The following is an 18360-nucleotide window of genomic DNA, read 5'->3' as shown; positions in this document are numbered from 1 at the left end:
GAGTAATTTTATTTTAAACAGTACTCACTACTGGTTTTTAAGAAAAAAAATACAAGTCATGTAGGATTTCATTAAGTTGGGGTGGTTAGAGCCTGTCCATCTAACTGTTGGCTCGAAGTTGCCCCCCAGCCACCTACACCACTATTCTGTGTTCACGTATCATAGGGACCTCAGCACTGGAAACCGTGTCTAAAAATTACACAGTGAAGCTGGTGCCCTTGAGAACGCTGTCCACGTGCTACCTACGTGAGGACAGGTAAACAGTGGCCTTTTGGGACCGTCACAGTAACACTTCACTCACAGAGCTGATGTTTGTCTAGGTTTTCAGGACCCTAGAAGAGAGCTTTATACAATTACTGATGTGAATTTCTCTAAAGTGTATATTTTTGTGTCCAGTTATATTATTTAAAAAGTGTTACTTTGTAAAAATTGTACATAAAGTACTGTATAGTCTACACAGTTTTCATCTTGTGTGTAGTTGTTGCTTAATGCTTTTTAAACTTGGAACATTCACTTATGGTTAAATAGGTCTCAAAGAAATGTAAATATTCTGTTAATAAAATTAAATATTTTAATGATTTTTTTTTTTAAAAAACAAAGTCTTGATCTGTGATTCCCTCGAGGGCCCGTGGTGGCTTTGTCACCACCATTTTCACGCAGCAAATCAAAGCTTTACACCTTGTCTCTGAGTCCGTTTTTTTCCTTCACTGTAACTCTTGCAGGAAGACAACAAACTGAAAACTCAGCCCATCAGTTAAAGTGATTTTCTAAGCAGTGTTGTTGGAGATCAATTCTTTTTGTTTTTATATACTTTCTACATGTCCTAGTCCCAAAATACTAATATTTACTAACCAAGCTCAGAGTTCACAGAAATACATTAAATGCAATATTTTGATTTATTAATACATATACAAAGAACACTGCAAAACAATGTCCATTAAAAGTTTCATAGGTAGAGCAAAAGATGAGCACACTGAAAAGTCTGTACGTGTACCTCTAAAAACACAGAAACCTTTGGTGCTCGGAGTGGTCTCTATCCTATCTTCTGGAAATTCTCAACTGCCCATGTGTGGACATGAAAAAGGGTATCTGTGCTTTAAAAAAAAAAGCTACCAGTATGCCATCTCATCCAAACGCTGTCCTTCAACTTTTACATACACATATGTATTACACAGTACTTACAAGAAAGCAGGTTCTAAATCACCAAGAGGCTCTTTTCAGGTTATCTGCAAGTGCTTTCGAGTCACTGTGACCAGGGATTCTTACTAACGCAGCGGATCTAATGAGGGCGCTGCATGAAAAGTCACGGCCCGGCAGCGGTCTCCCAGGGGGTCACTGAAGTGCTCGTCCCTGTCAGGACACCTCCTGGTGGCCAGCCGCGTTTCAGAGCAGACTCACCACAGCTCTGTTAGAAAACGAGCCAGACTGTACCAGGGGCTGTCGGGACATCACTAGTGTCCTGAAACATCTCTGCTCGTCTGCACAACATGGTCCTTGAAAGTAATTTTAACAGATTAAATGCATGTGAGCAGTGCTGGCCAGTAAAAAAGGATTCAGGTGTTTCTTAGAATGCTGATGTACTGGATGGCTGTCAAGAGAAAATGGGCCCTATGATTCTGGGTGAAGCTTTTTAAATCACCTAATTTCTTCCAACTATTCTTTACTTGAAACTTAAACAATGAGAAAGTTTTAACATCTAAGAGTTATTTGTTTTGCCCACTTTATTAAACATTAAATAAAATTAGCCCATTTTGAGATAAAAAGCAAATACAAGTATATTCATGATGCTCTTTTGTATAGTGCTAATTTTTAAAACAAAATTCCACTAATACAAATTTAAACATAAAAAAACCCCAGAAATCCAAATGAGAGAAAAAGTAGATGAGTACAGATGCTTAGGAAGCCATGAAGCCCTATAAACTCTGCGGCTCAAATGACTAAAACACTGTATACTTCACCTGGTTGTGTAAATATATTGTCCAAGTTACTTTTACAATATATTTATCAAAATCACTCGAGACTTAATAGCTAATTGAAAGGAAAAGACTTGCTATGAAAAAATAGTTCATTCAATTTTAGGACTCTTCCCATTACTATAAATTACTGCCAACACGTACGTTAGGAGACAATCATCTTCCCTCAGAATCCTTAGGCGGCAAATTTCAGACTTAACTCTACTACTGAAAACGACACATGAATTACTAGCGTTCTTTGGTCACCTGCTGCGTCTGAAAAGTCTGACCCAGAGTCACTGTGACTACAATGTCCCTTATAAAGCTCACTCTTGCCCAGAACTTGGAAGAACCTCCGAGGACGAGTTTAATACAACTGCTGCAACTAGACTCTCCCACTGCCACTTGGCCAGGCGCACACGCACAGACTGGAGAGGTCTCGGACCCCCGGGCCTCTCCGCCCCAGGGCCAACCTGCTCCTCCACACAGCGGGCCAGCAGCCACAGCAGCACGGAGGACCCAGGGCGCCCACCCACCACCCCTGCGCCAGACGACGCAGACCACGCAGGCCACGCAGGCCACCCGCCCCCAGGGATCTCCTCTGTGCTGCTCACACTGGGCCGGCCGGCGGCCTGAGTGTCTGGCCCTTGCTAAGGAGCGCAGGGGGTCGCGGGGCTAAGTCCTGGGTGGCTGCCCGGGGAAGTAGGCCGAGGGGGAGGGAGCGCCCACCACCGGCTTGGAGCAGGGCTGCAGGGCTCCTAACGTGCCATCTTTCTGATGGTCTGCAAACGAGGACAGAGAGATTATTCACTTCCACTGGAGCCTTCACCTGCACTCACTCAAACCACAGTGCACTGTTTCAGAGACGTCTCCTCACCTGGGTTACTGAAGAGGTTCTGGCTGAGCCCACGCAAAGGAATACTATCTTCCCTCTTCTTCAGGTATTTGGATTCGAGCCCTAAATTTTCACCACTTCAAAAGGTAAACAGTAATTATTTACTTTGACGAACTCTTATTTTATCTTTAGTAGCTAGTTTTGAATATTAACCTAATCTACATACTTACAGTTTTGTTCAAAACAAATCACGTTGCCAATTTATCTATACACAAGGTGATATACCCTTCTTCCCAGTACAGAATAAATCATAAGTAAAGCTAAAAATTCTAAGAACTGAGATAAGGAATGTGTGGAATGAAATTCTACGAGTGCTATGAAAATACACAAGTGGGTGTCTTGAGAAAAATCAGTATTATTTAGGATTTCCCATTCCATCCTGTATTTCAAAAGAATGCTTTCCTTGTTCTATAACCAAAATGTGTGCTCAAAGTTGTCATCACAGATACAAATACACACTGTCGATAGGGAATTCTGGTTAGATGAACACAAATACAGTATTTCCAAAAACACGTGTGCCTGCACTTGTACCTCCCCCTTCTCTCCCACTCCGTGCACTGTTTGGTCCCTCTAGCAGAACACATGACATCAGAACCGTGACGCTCAATGCAGCTCGAAGCGCACAGGGAGGGGCGGGCACAGGACAAGGGCCCGCAGGCGGCCCTGACTGCGCTGCAGGCTCAGTGCACAGACAGGCAGCACAGCAGGAAAGCACCGCTGCGCTGTCACAGACAAGTGAGCGGGCACCAGAGCTTTCGGGTGCTGACAGTCACCCTTTCAGGTGACTGTGGAAACCGCTCGCACCGAGTGCTGTGTCGGCGACACTTACTTCTCCTTGTTGGCCAAGCAGGGTGCGCTCGCCATCGCTCCTGACTGCACGTGCCCTGGGGACCCGCTTGGTCTGGGGACGTGCAGGTTAAACTGGACCTGTGAGGCGAGAGCACATCTCGGTCACCACGTCAGTGGCGCAGTGGCGCAGTGGAGCAGGGCGACCCGCACAGAGACCGCGCTTCCCTTCCTCACCAGACCCTCGTTCCTAACAGACGCCTCTCACAGAGCAGGCTCCGTGAGGAGAGCCCTGCCGCCTGGCCACACAGGCCCTGTCCCACGAGCAAGGTGAAGACGAAAACAAGCGGCACTCGGCACACACACCTGCGACCCGAGGCGTGAGCCAGGACCAAGCCGTGCTGCACTGATGCCTTCGCCTGGTGCTTTCTGAGAACGCTTCCCTCTTCAAGAACTTCCAAAGCCCATGTTATATGTACTTAGTGATTCTAAATGAGAGCTGGGAATTTGAGTTTTGGAACAGCGAGAGGTAACCCGAGAATCCAAGTCCAAGTCCAAGCCAGAACACCAGCACGGACGACAGCCAAGTGCACGCGGAGCTGTAACGACCCGGCTGAGCGGGTCGCACGCTGGGAAGCCCGCAGGCGTAAGTGACCAGGCTCCCAGGTCCCAGGAGAAAAACCCTCCCATGTGCACACAGAAAGAAAGGGCACGCGAAAACGGTGTCTATTTCTGGTAAAAACTGCTGCTGAAATAGGCACAGATACCAGCATACCAGGATGAAAGGATAAATGAGAAAGGTAAATGGTGCTGTACTCGGCTCTCAAGTTCAACACTCCAAAGAGATCAGCTTGCCGCCATCGAGCTGCACATTTAACATGGTCAGAGTCAATACAACCAGCTTCTTGGATGGTTTTACTATTCCTTACACACACAAAGAGAGAGGAAAATTAAGAAAGAGTACCAGATAGTAATATATATAATATAGTTCCTGGCCACCAATCACGAACAATTAGAAAACTGGACAAAATGAACAAAAGAACGTTCTCAGACATGTGACTACAGGTGGTGCAGAACCGTAAACGGTGCGGCCCCTCCGAAAGGCCGGCGGACCCCTAAACGTCACACCCACGCCACCAGGCGTCCTGCCCGCAGGTGCTCGCGCAGAGAAACAAAGGCTGCGCCCGTGGCAGCTCATGTGTGACAGCCCAGAACTGAGGATGACACAAACGTCCCCCACATGGCCTCTCCTCCACACAGGGGACAGCAGCGGACAACCAGAAACGAGCCCCTGGCCCGGCCCGCAGACGAGGTGACAGCTGCATGCGGTGTGAGCCCCGCACGGCAGCTGCCCGAGCAGGACGCAGGCCACAGGCGCTGGGGGGCAGAGAGTGGACTGACTGCCCGGTGCTGCTTCTGAAACGCAAACGCCCTCCACCTGGGCGGTCACGATGGCTTTACAACCCACAGAATCGACTCACCCTACCAAACGGGAAACTCAACAAGGGAGAATTTCATGGCAGGGGCTACACGGGCAGAAGGACATGGAGGTGAGGGACACGGGACGCTTGGAGCAGCAGCTGTCACGGCCCCTGATGGGCAGAGTAAAAGAACCTCTTCCTGCCTAAGTCACGGTTAGCCCTCCCACCTGTCCGGGCTCACTTTCAACATCGCATCATTTCTGTCCAACGTGAAAAGCAACTTTGAGTTCAATCAGACTTTTCAAGAAAAGACTGACCTTATGATGCAACCACAGTGAGCAGATGGGTATTACAAACAACAGTGATCCTTGGAATACACATGTCTATTCTCCTCAGTCACAATGCAAGGAAAGCCAGTGAAGTGCACGTAGACACTCTCCACATGACGTTCTCAACACCAACACCGGGCTGCCTTCCCGGTCACTGGTCACTGGAAGGCCCCAGGCGCGGACAGCACTGAGCAGCAGCCCCGCCCACTGCTCTTCAGGGCGGCCACAGCTGTGGCCGAGCTCATAACGGCCCTTCAAAGTCCCCAGCTCCATCCTTTGTAAAATCATCTTTCCAAGACAGCTGGCCTCCGTGGCGGAGGGGAAAGCCCATCTGGACCTGAGGCTGGAGTAGAACAACACCCGCGGCTGGTCTGGGTGGACCAGGTCCTTCACTGTGAAAATAAAGCAGTGCCTGCGGACGTGATGACGAGGACGAGGTGGCACTCGGAGGAGCGGCAGCACACCTCTGCAAAGCAAGGAGGCCCGGAGCACGCTGGGTCTGCACACGAGGGCGCGGGCCCTGTGCTGGCCGCCCCGGCTCCCCCGCTGTGGGAGGTCAGGGCCGCAGCCAGGTTTGAGAGCTGCAGGGCACAGAGGTGGAAGAACAGCAGAGAGAGGCGGAGCAGGCACGAACAGTCTGAGCAGGCTGACGCCCACACCGCTGCTGCAGAGCCCGGTGACTCCAGACCCACCAGAGTGCACACCGCACTACTGCAAACGCGGAGACCAGCCATTCGGTGATCGGCGTCACCGCACGCACCACCCAATCCTAGCAACTGATCCAAAGATAAGTTTTATAAAGGTAAAAATATCTCTACATTGGTAACTTGCTATATTTTTCAAGAGGAAAGTATTAAGTGCTTGCCTTTGGTCCCGAAACCGGGTGGATGGTGCTTTTGGCAGCGACAGGGTGGGAGAAGGTGTTCTGAAGAGCAAACGCAGGGGGGCCGGGATAGCTGAGCCCGAAGGCCGGGTACGCCATTCTGCCCTCGACCTGCAGACAGAAACACAGGAGAGTGACGGGTGAGACGTGAGCTCCGGACAGTGCCTGCGGCCCGAGCGGCACTAGCGGTCGGCTCTACGGAGTGGAAAGCGCTGTCTCAAAGCCCCACTTTCTCTATCGAAACACCACAAGACGCGCCTTCCCACACGGCAGGAGCTGGGGCCGGAGCTGGGGCCGCCCGGCCCTCGGAGCGGCCTTGTGAGTGCAGCCCAGACGACCCCCGGACCTGCCCCGAGCTGTTGCACACAGACCCCTGAAGGGTCATGGTTCACTCTGGCACACCCAGTGCTACAAGGGGGGACTACGGGGCGGAGCCGTAGATCGACAGACCAATCAGGGGCAAATAAAAATCATTCTCGCCCTGGCACCGTGGCTCAGCTGGGTGGGAGCACGGTTAGCCAGGCTGACGCCTAGGCCGAGGGTTCATGTTTCCTCTCTCCCTCCCTCTGTCCGTCTCTCCTCCCACCCACCCCGCCTTCCTCCCTCTCTAAAAATATGTGCAGACGTGTCCTCGGGCGAGGATCCCTCAAAAAATGTTGTTTCTGCCAGACTGGCTAGAGGCAAGATCAGTGCCCTTAAACCGAGTAACCGAGATGAGCCTGCTCCGGCGGCAGTAAGGCCACCACTGGGCAACGCCACGAAGGGTCTGTTCCCTAAGAGGCCGACCGGAACTCAACCTCACGTGGCCGTGCACGCCGGTGGCGGCGTGACAGAGACACCCTGCGCACAGCTGTTCACCATCAGCCTCTTCCATTCTTCACTTCAGTATCGGGCACCTCTTTCCCCACCTTTCAACCAGCAGAAACCCTCTCCTTTCTGTACACACCAAGTACGAGCTGAGTCGCTAGGCGTTTGAACTCTAAGCCCCTGCCAGGGCGCCCCAGCCAGTGGCTACAGAAACACAGCTGTGGACGCACAAGGTCTGGCCAGGAGGGGTCCAGCCACGTAATGCAAAAAACAAACATTTACTGAAAAAGATACCAGATACATTGTACACAGGACAGTGACGCCTCAGTCCCCTTCAAAGTAGGCACTTTGGGACCTCACACAGTTCTCCCAATTGACATCGGTTGCCCCGTTGTATTTTCCTGAATCTCATTGACAGTCTGAAATCTCTTCCCTTTCAAAGGCGACTTTGGTTTTGGGAAAAGCCAGAAGTCACAGGGCACCAAATCTGGGCTGCAGCAGGGCTGAGTCATCTGGGTAACTGGATGTTTCGCCAAAAAATCTCTGCATGAGACGTGATGCATGAGCAGGTACATTGTCGTATTGAAGGTGCCAATCACCAGGTGCCCACAGCTGTGGCCTTCTGAATCTGAATAGTTTCTGCAGAGGAATGTTCAAGCTGGACACAAAACCTGATGCAGATTCGTTGCTCTACTCTCTCATTTTGAATGTGATGGCCACACACTATACACGCTCACTCAATGGTGTCTACTGCCCCCACTGACTAGTACAGTGAAGTCGTCATTGTTCGCACATGCGCACTCCAGTCCACTCTGCTTGGCTGCCGGGTCATGTCAATGACACACAAACTGTTAGTCACAGAGTGGGACTTTTTCCAGACACACCTTGTCACACACCTAGATTGATTACTGCTCCTTACGTCGAGGGAGACCACACACAATGATGAACCACATAAGGTCCCAGTCAGAGTCTATTAAAGGGGCTTATTTATTGGACTCACAGCCACGTGCTGAATGACTTAAGGGACGCTCGAAGAAAGCGGGGCTTTGCTCCAGACTGGACGTCACCAGGAAAGGGCGATAACTGTGCGTCTGAGTAGACCTCACCTGACCCAGCAGGAGAAACGTGTGCAGGCCGAGGCTGCACCTGGGAATGAGGCCCTCGTGGGCCTGGATCAGGGTGTCCGCCCATGTCTGCGGTTGGGCCGCGTCTGCATCTTGGTCTGCGCTCGGACGTGACCGTGGAGTGGTCTCGTCTTGACCCGGCACAGTCGTGAAGCGGGGCTTGTCTGACGCCAACACTGTGCGACCTTGTGTCGGTCCCACGGGAGGGCCCCGAGGCCCACCTGCACATGCCAACCCAGCTACGGCGACACCCAGGGCTCCCTTCTTTCGAGAAGAAAGCATGGGATCTGGTCCTGGAAGCTAGAAAGCATCTACCTCATTGCCAGTTTCTTCTAGAACCTGGAGCTGATAAGCCTGGCAACAGGCCTTTTCTCGGGATGACAGAACTCCGTTTAGGTCCCTCCCATCGTAGCTCTGCTCCTGAGCCCAAACCCGTTCTCCCTTCTTGAGGCCTCCGAGATGGTGTGGATGGAAGCTTCCAGCATCTTCGGCACTGCTTTAGTTCACACTGAATGCTTTCCACATGGATTAAAAATCGTACAGACGTGTGCCCTTGAAACACAGCCTCTCTGGTACTGGCAAGTGCCCCACTTGCCCCACTTCCGGGCAACTTAAACTTGACTCAGTGCTAGTAACTGGAGGACCCCAGCCTAGCAGTGCCGGTAGCAGAAGTCACGGAGCCCCCCCCCCGCCCCGACAAGCTGGGAATACTCCCCACTCCAGGAGACTGACGCAGGCCTCTCTCACTGCCTCTCCAGCCTTACCACGTTGGGGTTGGGAGAGAGTCCACTTCTGACCGAGCCGCCACCGGAGCGCACAAGTGGGCTGGCCGCGGGCCTCGGCACGTCCTGCCTTCTCACCAGCTGATTTTCGTTTAGCTCCTTATTTAACCATGTTATTACTTACAGAAAAGAAGAAAAAAAACGAGGTAAAGAATTTTATTATGTTATTTTTATTTTCCTAATAATTTTACACATTTGAAAATTACCTTGAGTTTTCTAAAATTTTAAGTTTTTGAAACTACCTTATGTCACCAGAGAACAATATAGATTATTTTAAATTTTTTATTATTAAAGATTCTTAGGTTGGCAACTGCTTCACAGAACTCCTCGCTGCACTGAAGTCTGAGGCAGCAAGACTGCTCTACAGGCTTCCTTTCGGGGGTCTCACGGTTTAACGCAAAGTTCGCACTCACATCTGAGAGCTGGTAATTCATAAAAATGTTAAAGGCATACATACAACAATGAAAGAAGAGTGAAGAATTTTTAAAGTAGGACTTCCAGCCAAGATGGAGGCATAGGTGGAAACACTGTGTCTCCTTGCACAACCAAGTTTAAAGACAACAAAGTTTTAGTAACAAAAAAGCAACTAAAACACAGAAAATTGAACTATAAGGAAGTCCGACAACAACTAACCTTTCAGCCAGACCGGAAAGAGGGGCGGAGCCAGCAGCAGAGCCGGGGTCAGGCAGGAAAAAATCCCCCGACCCAGGTGCACAGGCAGCCGTGGGCGGATCCCAGGTGTGGGGTAGCAATGGGAGAACCCAGTGAGGGCACAAGGCAGCAGGCTGACCGTGGTCACACATTCATGCGCAGATAAACCAGAGAAGGAGTGAGCAGTAAGACAGACTGCACAGGCCCCAACAGCGGGAAGCAGCAGAGGGGACCGCCACTGCCCCTCTCCGCCCCCGCCCCCACATACAGCTTCACAACCCAGCGGCTGAGTTGCCCCACCCTGGAGAACACGTAGGGCTCTGCCCCTCATATGTAACAGATGCGAACAGAGCAAAACATTATGGCTCAAGAAGAACTCAAAGCCCCAGAGCCAATAACTCCAAGCAACCAAGAAATACCCAATCTATCAGATGCACAGTTCAAAACACTGGTGATCAGGATGCTCACAGAACTGGTTGATTTTAGTCTCAAATTAGAGGAACATATGAAGGCTAAACTAATTGAAATGAAGGGAAATGCACAGGAAACCAATAGTAATGGAAAGGAAACTGGGACTCAAGTCAAGGGAGTGGACCAGAAGGAGGAAAACAATGACCAAACAGAAAAGGATGAAGAAACAAGAATTCAAAAAAATGAGGAGAGGCTTAGGAACCTCCAGGACACCTTTAAATGTTCCAACATCTGAATAATGGGGGTACCAGAAGGGAAAGAGGAAGAGCGACAAGTGGAAAACTTATTTGAACAAATAATAATGGAGAACTTCCCCAATCTGGCAAAGGAAATAGACTTCCAGGAAGCTCAGAGAGTCCCAAAGAAGTTGGATTCAAGAAGAAACACACCAAGGCACATCATCATTACATCAGCTAAGATTAAAATGAAGGAGAGAATCCTAGAAGCAGCAAGAGATAAGGGGGCAGTCACCTACAAAGGAGTCCCCATCAGACTGTCAGCAGATTTCTCAAAAGAGACCTTACAGGCAAGAAGGGGCTGGAAAGAAGTATTCCAAGTCATGAAATCCAAAGACCTACAACCAAGATTGCTCTATCCAGCAAAGCTTTCATTTAGAATAGAAGGGCAGATAAAATGCTTCTCAGATAAGATCAAATGCAAGGAGTTCATCATCACTAAGCCCTTATTATATGAAATGTTAAAGGGACTTACCTAAGAAAAAGAAGACAAAAAAGATGAACAGTGAAAGGACAGCAAACTCATGGTTATTAACAACCGCATCTAAAACAAAAGCAAACTAAGAGGACAGCTAGATCAGGAGCGGAACCATAGAAATGGAGATCACATGGAGGGTTAGCAACAGGGGAGTGGGAGGAGGAGAAGGAGGAAAAAGGTACAGAGAATAAGTAGCATAGACGGTGGGGAGAAAATAGGCGGGGGGAGGGCAAGAATACTATGGGAAACGTAGAATCTAAAGAACTTGTGACAGGTAGACAAGAACTAAAGTGGGGGGAATAGTGGGGGAGGGGTATGCAGGGTGGAGGGAATGAAGGGGGGAAATAGAACAACTGTAATGGCATAACCAATAAAATATATTTTAAAAAAAGAATTTTTAAAGTAAATTATAGTTAATATTTTCAATACTTTCAATTTGGGTTACTGATACAGGTGACAGGGTTTTTGTTTTGTTTTTTTTTTTTTTTTAATAATGATGGCCTTTCCTACACTTCTGTGATTTCAAATTAAAATATTTAGGTTAGGCCCTGGCTGGTGTAGCTCAGTGGATTGAGCACGGGCCTGCAAACCAAAGGATCAAAGTTCGATTCCCAGTCAGGGCACATGCCTGGGTTGCAGACTAGTTCCCAGCAGGGAATACATGAGAGGCAACCATACATTGGTGTTTCTCTCCCCCCCTCCTTCCCTTCCCCTCTAAAGATAATTTTAAAAGATATTTAGGCTAGAAATAAAACTACACATTTAACTTAATAAAAAGATAACATACTTACACTTTTCATTATTTTTTAGAAGCTGTTTGCTTTCTTCAAGTTTTTGAACTGTAGCTTCTAATTGTTCTTGTAATTTGCATACCTGAAATATGTCAATCTTCATAAGTATAATAAAGACTAAAATAAAAACTGAAGAAATGTATTGCTATGAGTTGCATAGTTGACCGCTCTGAATTATCACTAAGTGAAGGGACTGGCTCACCTATGTAGTAAAATACAGTGTGGACACACACATGTGTGCGCACACATGTGCACACACGCACACACATGTGCACACTCAAGGTATCTGAATCATGGTAACTTTCTTTTCAAGCAAAAATAAGTAGCAACTTCTGTTGAACCTTGCCATGCTCTTTGAAAAAAAAAACAAAACAAAAAAGCCAAAGCCATTCTCTAATACAACAATGTAGAAATTTTAAAAATACATCTGAGGAAATCTGTTATACTTTACAAATCATCATACATGCCAAAGTATAAAATATTGACCACCTCTTGCTCTTTATTTCGGAGAGCCTGTCCAACATCTTGTAATTCCTTTTGTTCCTTTTGTAATTTTTCTTCCTTTTCAGCCAAGAGTTTCTCCTGCTGAATGGTAACTGTATTCTTCAGTTTCAATTTTCCCATTAAAGTTTTCAGATCCTCTTGTAACTTCTTGATAATTTCATTTGCCTATAAAAGAGCCTCATATGTGTATTTCTACATAATCCAATAAAATATCAATGCCCTTAAATTTTTAAAAACAAACCTTAAGAAGTTCCGCTGATAATGATTTTATGGTAGCTTCAAGTTTTCCTAGTTGTACCTGATTTTTCTCACCATTTTCTTCTAAAACCACCTGATAATATTTTTAAAAACATGAATTACTGAGGTAGTTGTTTAGGAGAAGCATCCCTCTATAAATATGATCATCCATTTGTTTACAGAATATTAAAGTAGACCTTTTGTTCCTGGATTGTATCAAATGCTTCTTTTGTTCTTAAAACCAGCTGGTCCTTATCCTTGATTTCCTGTTCCAAAACAGCCACTTTTGTTTGAAGCTGATTGATGTGCTTTTCCTTCTCATGGCACTCGGCGTCCAGGGTCGAGTTCTCCCTTCGCAGCGACAGGACCTCCTGCTTAGCCCGCTGGAGCTCCTGGAGGAGGCGAGAAATGGGGCGCTTCGAGAAAGCCAAGTTTGCTGATCTGGTTATCTGTAACTAGGATGTTTAGAATATAAAAGGTCTACAGCAGTGATTTTTTTTAAAGGACGCGGAAGTCTAAGAGTGCATGTAACTTGTAGATTCAGGATAGAGTTGTAAAGTACGCTAAACTAATTCAGTCACAACAAAGGAAAATAAAACAACCCTGATTTATGAATAAACTACAACTTGAAAAAACTAGCTAACAAGAATTTTCTGAAGCCTTGAAATTTACAGTTTAAAAAAATCAGTTAGATAATAAGTACTGACTGTGACAGAACTTAAAAACACATAAAATCCGTAAGTTGAAAACCCTATCATTCTGCCATCTAAGCAGGGGCTCTCCGACTGCTCCGCATGTTGAATCTCCTGGGAAGTTCTCAAAGCCCCTGTACTTGCTTCACTGCGGTGGGTGCTCCGGGTCCCAGCCAAGCAAACCCTCGGGGGTGGGCCTGGTGCCCTCCAAGGGACTCTGACTTACTGTGACCTGTGACCGGGGCACCAGGACAGCTGAGACCTCTCCCACGGATTCTACAGATGGCCAAGGTGAGAACCATAATCTACAGGCAACATTGACCCCTGCGGCTTATACATACAGGCTTATTTTAGGGGTTCACTGCGTAGCTTTATAATCTACCTCCTTCGCACACACGTGTGTGCGCACACATATACATATATGTGTGTACACATGCATACACACAACCCATACCTTTCCATGTTAACCTGTAACATATATATCAAATGTCTTTCATGAAAACAAATATGTTAACATTTCTTTGGTTCACTCTTAGAAGCAAAAACAAGCAAACAATTGCTAATTAAAAACAGACTTTAAAAATCCTAAGCCCTGGCTGGTGTAGCTCAGTGGATTGAGCACGGGCCTGCGAACCAGACAATCGCGGTTCGATTCCCAGTCAGGGCACATGCCTGGGTTGCAGACCAGTTCCCTGCAGGCCAGTTCCCAGCAGGGGATGCACGAAAGGCAACCACACATTGATGTTTCTCTCCCTCTCTCCTTCCCTTCCCCTCTAAAGATAAATAAATAAAATATTAAAAAAAAAAAATCCTGGAACAGATCACTTCCTCGTTAGCTAAGACCCACCCCAATGGCGGCGGTATAAATAGCCCTGCACACAGCACTCTTAGCCAGAATTCGCGTTGAACAAAGATTGTACAAGGCAGTTTCACAGCGTTGGAACATGGTGGTTTCAGAAGCAGTGACTCTGGTATCAGACAGACTTGAATCCAAATTTTGGTTCTCCAGGAATTCCTTACTTAACCTCTCTAAAGCTCAGTTCCCAAAACAGAAATGATAAATACTTCATAAATCATTTCATTTAATCTTCCCAAAACCCTTATGTAAATTTCTTAGCATTCTGTCTGGCACATAGTAAATACTCAATAAATGGTAGCAATTATTAATTTTGGGGCACTAATGCCCAAAAGGAGTAATTTTTACGTACTTGGAGGTTAAAAAGAAAAGTTTCCGGAGCCCAGTTCATTTCCAGGCCTTATGCAAACCCTGGAAGGAATGTCCTCACTAGACCATCGAACGGCGACAGGAGGAGGCACCCGCCCCCGTGCCCACACCGCCCGCCTCGGGGCCAGGACAGACCCTGAGACGCAGCACCACGACGAAGCAGGCGGACCGGCCACTGCACCGGGAAGACAGGAAGGCCTCGCCAGCGGTGTGAGGGGTGGCGGGCGGCCTGCAGACACCGGCGGTGGGGCGGACCACTGTGCGGACCTGAACAGCCTCGCCGTTTCTAAGCACGACAGCCTGGTGTCCAGGGGTTGGAAGTCTCGTGAGCTCGAGTGACACGATGATCTTTTCATCTAATATAACAGACTTAAAATCCTCGTGTTTTCTGACAATTTCCTATGACACTAATACACAATATGCTAGGAAGAAGTCTGTCTATTGCCAATGCATCAATGAACGGGCCACCAGAGCAAGAGCTGTTAGTTTCTCTGCTGTCTGTAAAAAAGGCAAGTAACGGAGGGTTCCAGTCCTCGCTCTTCCACTCACTGGCTATGCAACCTGGGGCTAGTTACTTAACCTCTCTGGGTCTCAGTTTTATCATCTGTAAAATGGGTATAGTAGGTGCTGAACACGCGGAGAGAGAGAAGCCCTATCACCACGGAGCACCCTGAGCTACAGACACTGTGCTGACGGTAAAAGTGTCTGAAAAGCTGAGGGCTACGCGAAGACTGCTCTTCAAGACCCGAATTACAAATGCCCGAGTTCACCTCGACCCAGACTGCAGACCCTCACCATCTCTGCACTGTCTGAACTGATTACCGTACAGAGACCCTTGCTGATCCAGATGCCCACCACCCGCACGGTAGTGAGGTAACCAAACTAGAGTGCTCTCTACAGTGGGGGGTGGGGGGCACCAAACGCCCCGTTCAGTACCTCTTCAACTCCAGAGAGCTTTGCTTTCAGCTCTCGGACGGCGGAGTCCCCCTTGTACCGCCTCTCGGTGAGGTCCTTGTTAGCCGCCTCCAGCTCTGACAGCCTGCTCTGCAGCTGCTGGACGCTGCGCTGGTGCAGGGCTTCAAGCTCTTTCTTCTGCTGCTCGTGCTGCTGCTGGTGCAGAACCTGTGCCTGTCACACAGTGACATCCAGCATACAGTTCACAGAAGGACCCAGAAACGTAAGCACAGGAAAATATGAAAAAAGTCTTCATTATTCTTCTAGATAATTATAAGAGTTCCCTGTTTTGAAGAAGACCTATTTTCTTTTATTTACTTTACTTTTTTAATCCTCATCCAAGGAGACATATAATACACACACACACACACACACACACACACTTGCGAGACAAAGGAAAGTGGGGAGAGGGAGAGAGAAAGAGACAGAAACATCGATCGCTGGCTGACCAGGGATCCAAGGGCAACCCAGGTGTGCGCCCTGACGGGCGAGCGAGCCCACAACCCCGGGGACACAGGACAACACTCCAGCCAACCCAAGCGCCCCCGCCAGGGCGCAGAGGATCTACTTTCAATGACGGATTCCGTGAAGGAGAAAGGAAGGTCAACAAAGGCACAGGTGCCACTGGGGTCTCTCGTCCGCAGTCCCTGCTCACCCCACACCCACGAATGTTCAGACACAACGATGTTCCAAAGTTCAGGGGAGAGGAATAATATGTGATTCAAAAAGCAAACTGTACGAACCTGTCTGTGTAGAACAAATGAGTGGGTACCACAGAACTCACAGTATTTGTTGTTTCCACTCTTTACGAGTGTGTTTATAGTGAAAATAAAAGCCCACCTAAACGTGTGAAGTCTACGAGACCGTGTGTGTTAGTCCAGTCTCACACACAGTAGTTACATTTTACCAAAGATAAAATCTGAACAGGACAGTAACTGTGTAACTCTGCTGTCTGTTTGTATTACACCACAAACACAGCTTAGTCATTTCTGTTGGTGAACACTATAAAATCCTAAATACTTTTTAAAAATACACTTTTCTGATTATGAAAAGTTGTACGTGCTCTCAAAAGTACAAAGAAGGAAACTGCAAATAACGGACAGTCTCCGGCAGGAGCCGCCCTGCAGGTTTAGGAGCATCCTCCTTCCCAGCCACCGCACATTAAAGCGAGCGTCCCCCGCATGTGCACAGCACGCACTCAACACATCAGGACCGAGCTGCGCGATTCGATCACGGGTTTTGTTCCCTTGCCACTTGCACCTTCTCACGGCATAAAAAGCTCTGTGAACATACACATTGTTTAAAAAACACCAAGTGAGGGACAGAATTGCAACATCTACATTTCCCACTCTATTCTGGATGATTCTGAAATACACTAAAGTTGTAAAACCACTGCCACATAGGACAGCTCCCAGCAAGGAGACCAGAGTGGCTTGGCTCTGCAGTCCCAAAGGGCTGAGTCACAGTCCTACCAGAAAATGCGGTCCGGAGCGCAGTCCAGCCCCTCAGTCACTCAGAAGGCATGACACGCAGTACCCATGAGTATGTCACCTGGGTGCACTGCAACCTCACTTGTAAAACCGGAATGTTCACTGCAGCACAATGCACAGTAACTGATACGTCGAAGCATTTAAATGTCTACCAGCGGGGTAAGCAGTTAAGTAAGTTGTTACATGCAAATACCCGGCAGTCACTAACAAGGACGTCTGATCGGACAGAGCGGTGCCTCGCGGCGCTGCTGGACGGAAGGAACGTGCCGACGAGAGCCAGGGGGCTCATTAGCATAAGACGAAGCCACACCCAGTGTGTGTGCACATACATCAGTAATTACATGTAATTTACAGGTTTCCGACTTGCATGAATATAAACAAGTATTTGTAAATTATGCACTATTTACAAACACGGAGAAAAGTCTGACAAACCCCACATCGGACAGTTAGAGAGCATCTCCAGGTGGAAGGACTTTGAGGGACAGACTTAACTCCTGTACCCGTCTGCAGTGTCCGACAATTTTAAAGCAAGCTCATAGTCTCTTTACGGTGAACGAAACGACTGAGAGACGTAGCAACACAGTTCTCCGGTTTCTTTTACTGTGCGTACCTGCAAGGCCTTTTCCTTCTCACTGGTCAGCTCCTGAGAGTGCTTGTTTGACATCGCTGCCGTGTGGGCTGCCCACTCATTCCGCAACTTATCTAATTCTTGGGTTTTTTCTGACAATGTCTGCATTAGAGTTCAACACAAAGTATTAAAGGTCTCCTGAATAGGCCATTAGGTTACAACAGAGCATTATTTACAAGGATATTTAAGACAATGGAATCACGGCTTTTCCAGAAGTAGTCAAAGTATTTTTGAACTTGAAGAAACTAAGATTAGAATAAAAGCAATTTCAGATCTACAGTGGCCCACCAGTCAAGCTTCTCTACCCTTGACCCTGGCTCTCCACCACCCCATCCTCTTCTCTGGCACGAAGAAGCAGAGAAAGCGCCCCGGGTGGAGCCCGGCGGTCGGAGGGAGCAGTGCACTGCACAGGGAGGCCCGTGACGTGAAGGGAGGCCCGTGACACGGGTCCCCAAGCTGGGCCATGCCTGCAGGGCAGTGGACCGTCAGCTACTCCACCCTCAATTCCAAGGACCTGGAGCAAAAGGAAGTAGCTACAGCTGAAATAAGAAATCTATCAAAGGGATTAATCCCACATATTACAGAGGAAAGAACGGTTTACCAGACAGGCCACTTCAGACGAGAGGAACGGGGTAAATAAAAGGAGCAGACACCATACACTATCTCACTGAATGAAGGCCTATTTGGGGAAAACAACAATGTCTGGATGGAACAAAATGTCACAGAGGACAGCAGCAGATTAAGACACTGACTGGCCGGGAAGGCAGCAAAAAGAAAGGGAATTCTGTGGTGGCGTGCTTTGGGAGAAAAGTACACAAAAGCCTGGATGGGGTTCAAGAGGCAGTTCAGAGCCTATGTTTGGATGGCTGACAAAGGAAAATGAAGCCTGAATTACCTTTTGTGTGAAATTCAGTTGCCTAGTAACATCCTCCAGTGATTGAGTCAGTGATAATTTTTCTTCCTGTTTATAAAAATAAAATTACGTCGCTTATTGTTTAATTTAACCGTCCGCCACTGCACTGTT

The 18360-nt window shown here is 47.8% G+C and overlaps 1 protein-coding gene across 4 annotated transcripts in view; it reads right to left on the bottom strand.

Annotated features, from left to right (window-relative positions):
* Window positions 1-18360, bottom strand: part of SASS6 (SAS-6 centriolar assembly protein) — a 45338-nt gene that overhangs the window by 17182 nt on the left and 9796 nt on the right. For 2 of the 4 annotated variants that reach the window (XM_037153035.2, XM_053655977.1), the window contains exons 6-16: window positions 18232-18297; window positions 17319-17438; window positions 15201-15392; window positions 12545-12739; window positions 12352-12441; window positions 12096-12275; window positions 11607-11688; window positions 8962-9098; window positions 6249-6377; window positions 3677-3774; window positions 2830-2924 (exon numbers count right to left, since the gene is read on the bottom strand). In XM_037153035.2, coding sequence (XP_037008930.2) covers window positions 2830-2924; window positions 3677-3774; window positions 6249-6377; window positions 8962-9098; window positions 11607-11688; window positions 12096-12275; window positions 12352-12441; window positions 12545-12739; window positions 15201-15392; window positions 17319-17438; window positions 18232-18297 — 1384 coding nt within the window. Of the gene's footprint in view, window positions 1-96; window positions 2735-2829; window positions 2925-3676; window positions 3775-6248; window positions 6378-8961; window positions 9099-11606; window positions 11689-12095; window positions 12276-12351; window positions 12442-12544; window positions 12740-15200; window positions 15393-17318; window positions 17439-18231; window positions 18298-18360 lie in introns of those variants that run through there. The other 2 variants (XM_037153034.2, XM_053655978.1) reach the window with 2 other exon arrangements.

The sequence above is a fragment of the Artibeus jamaicensis genome, unplaced genomic scaffold, assembly GCF_021234435.1.
Source record: "Artibeus jamaicensis isolate MK-2021 breed Jamaican fruit bat unplaced genomic scaffold, CSHL_Jam_final scaffold_1689, whole genome shotgun sequence".
Lineage (NCBI taxonomy): Eukaryota > Metazoa > Chordata > Mammalia > Chiroptera > Phyllostomidae > Artibeus > Artibeus jamaicensis.
The sequence above is the reverse complement of the archived record's forward strand: the minus strand, read 5'-3'. Positions and strand labels throughout refer to the sequence as shown.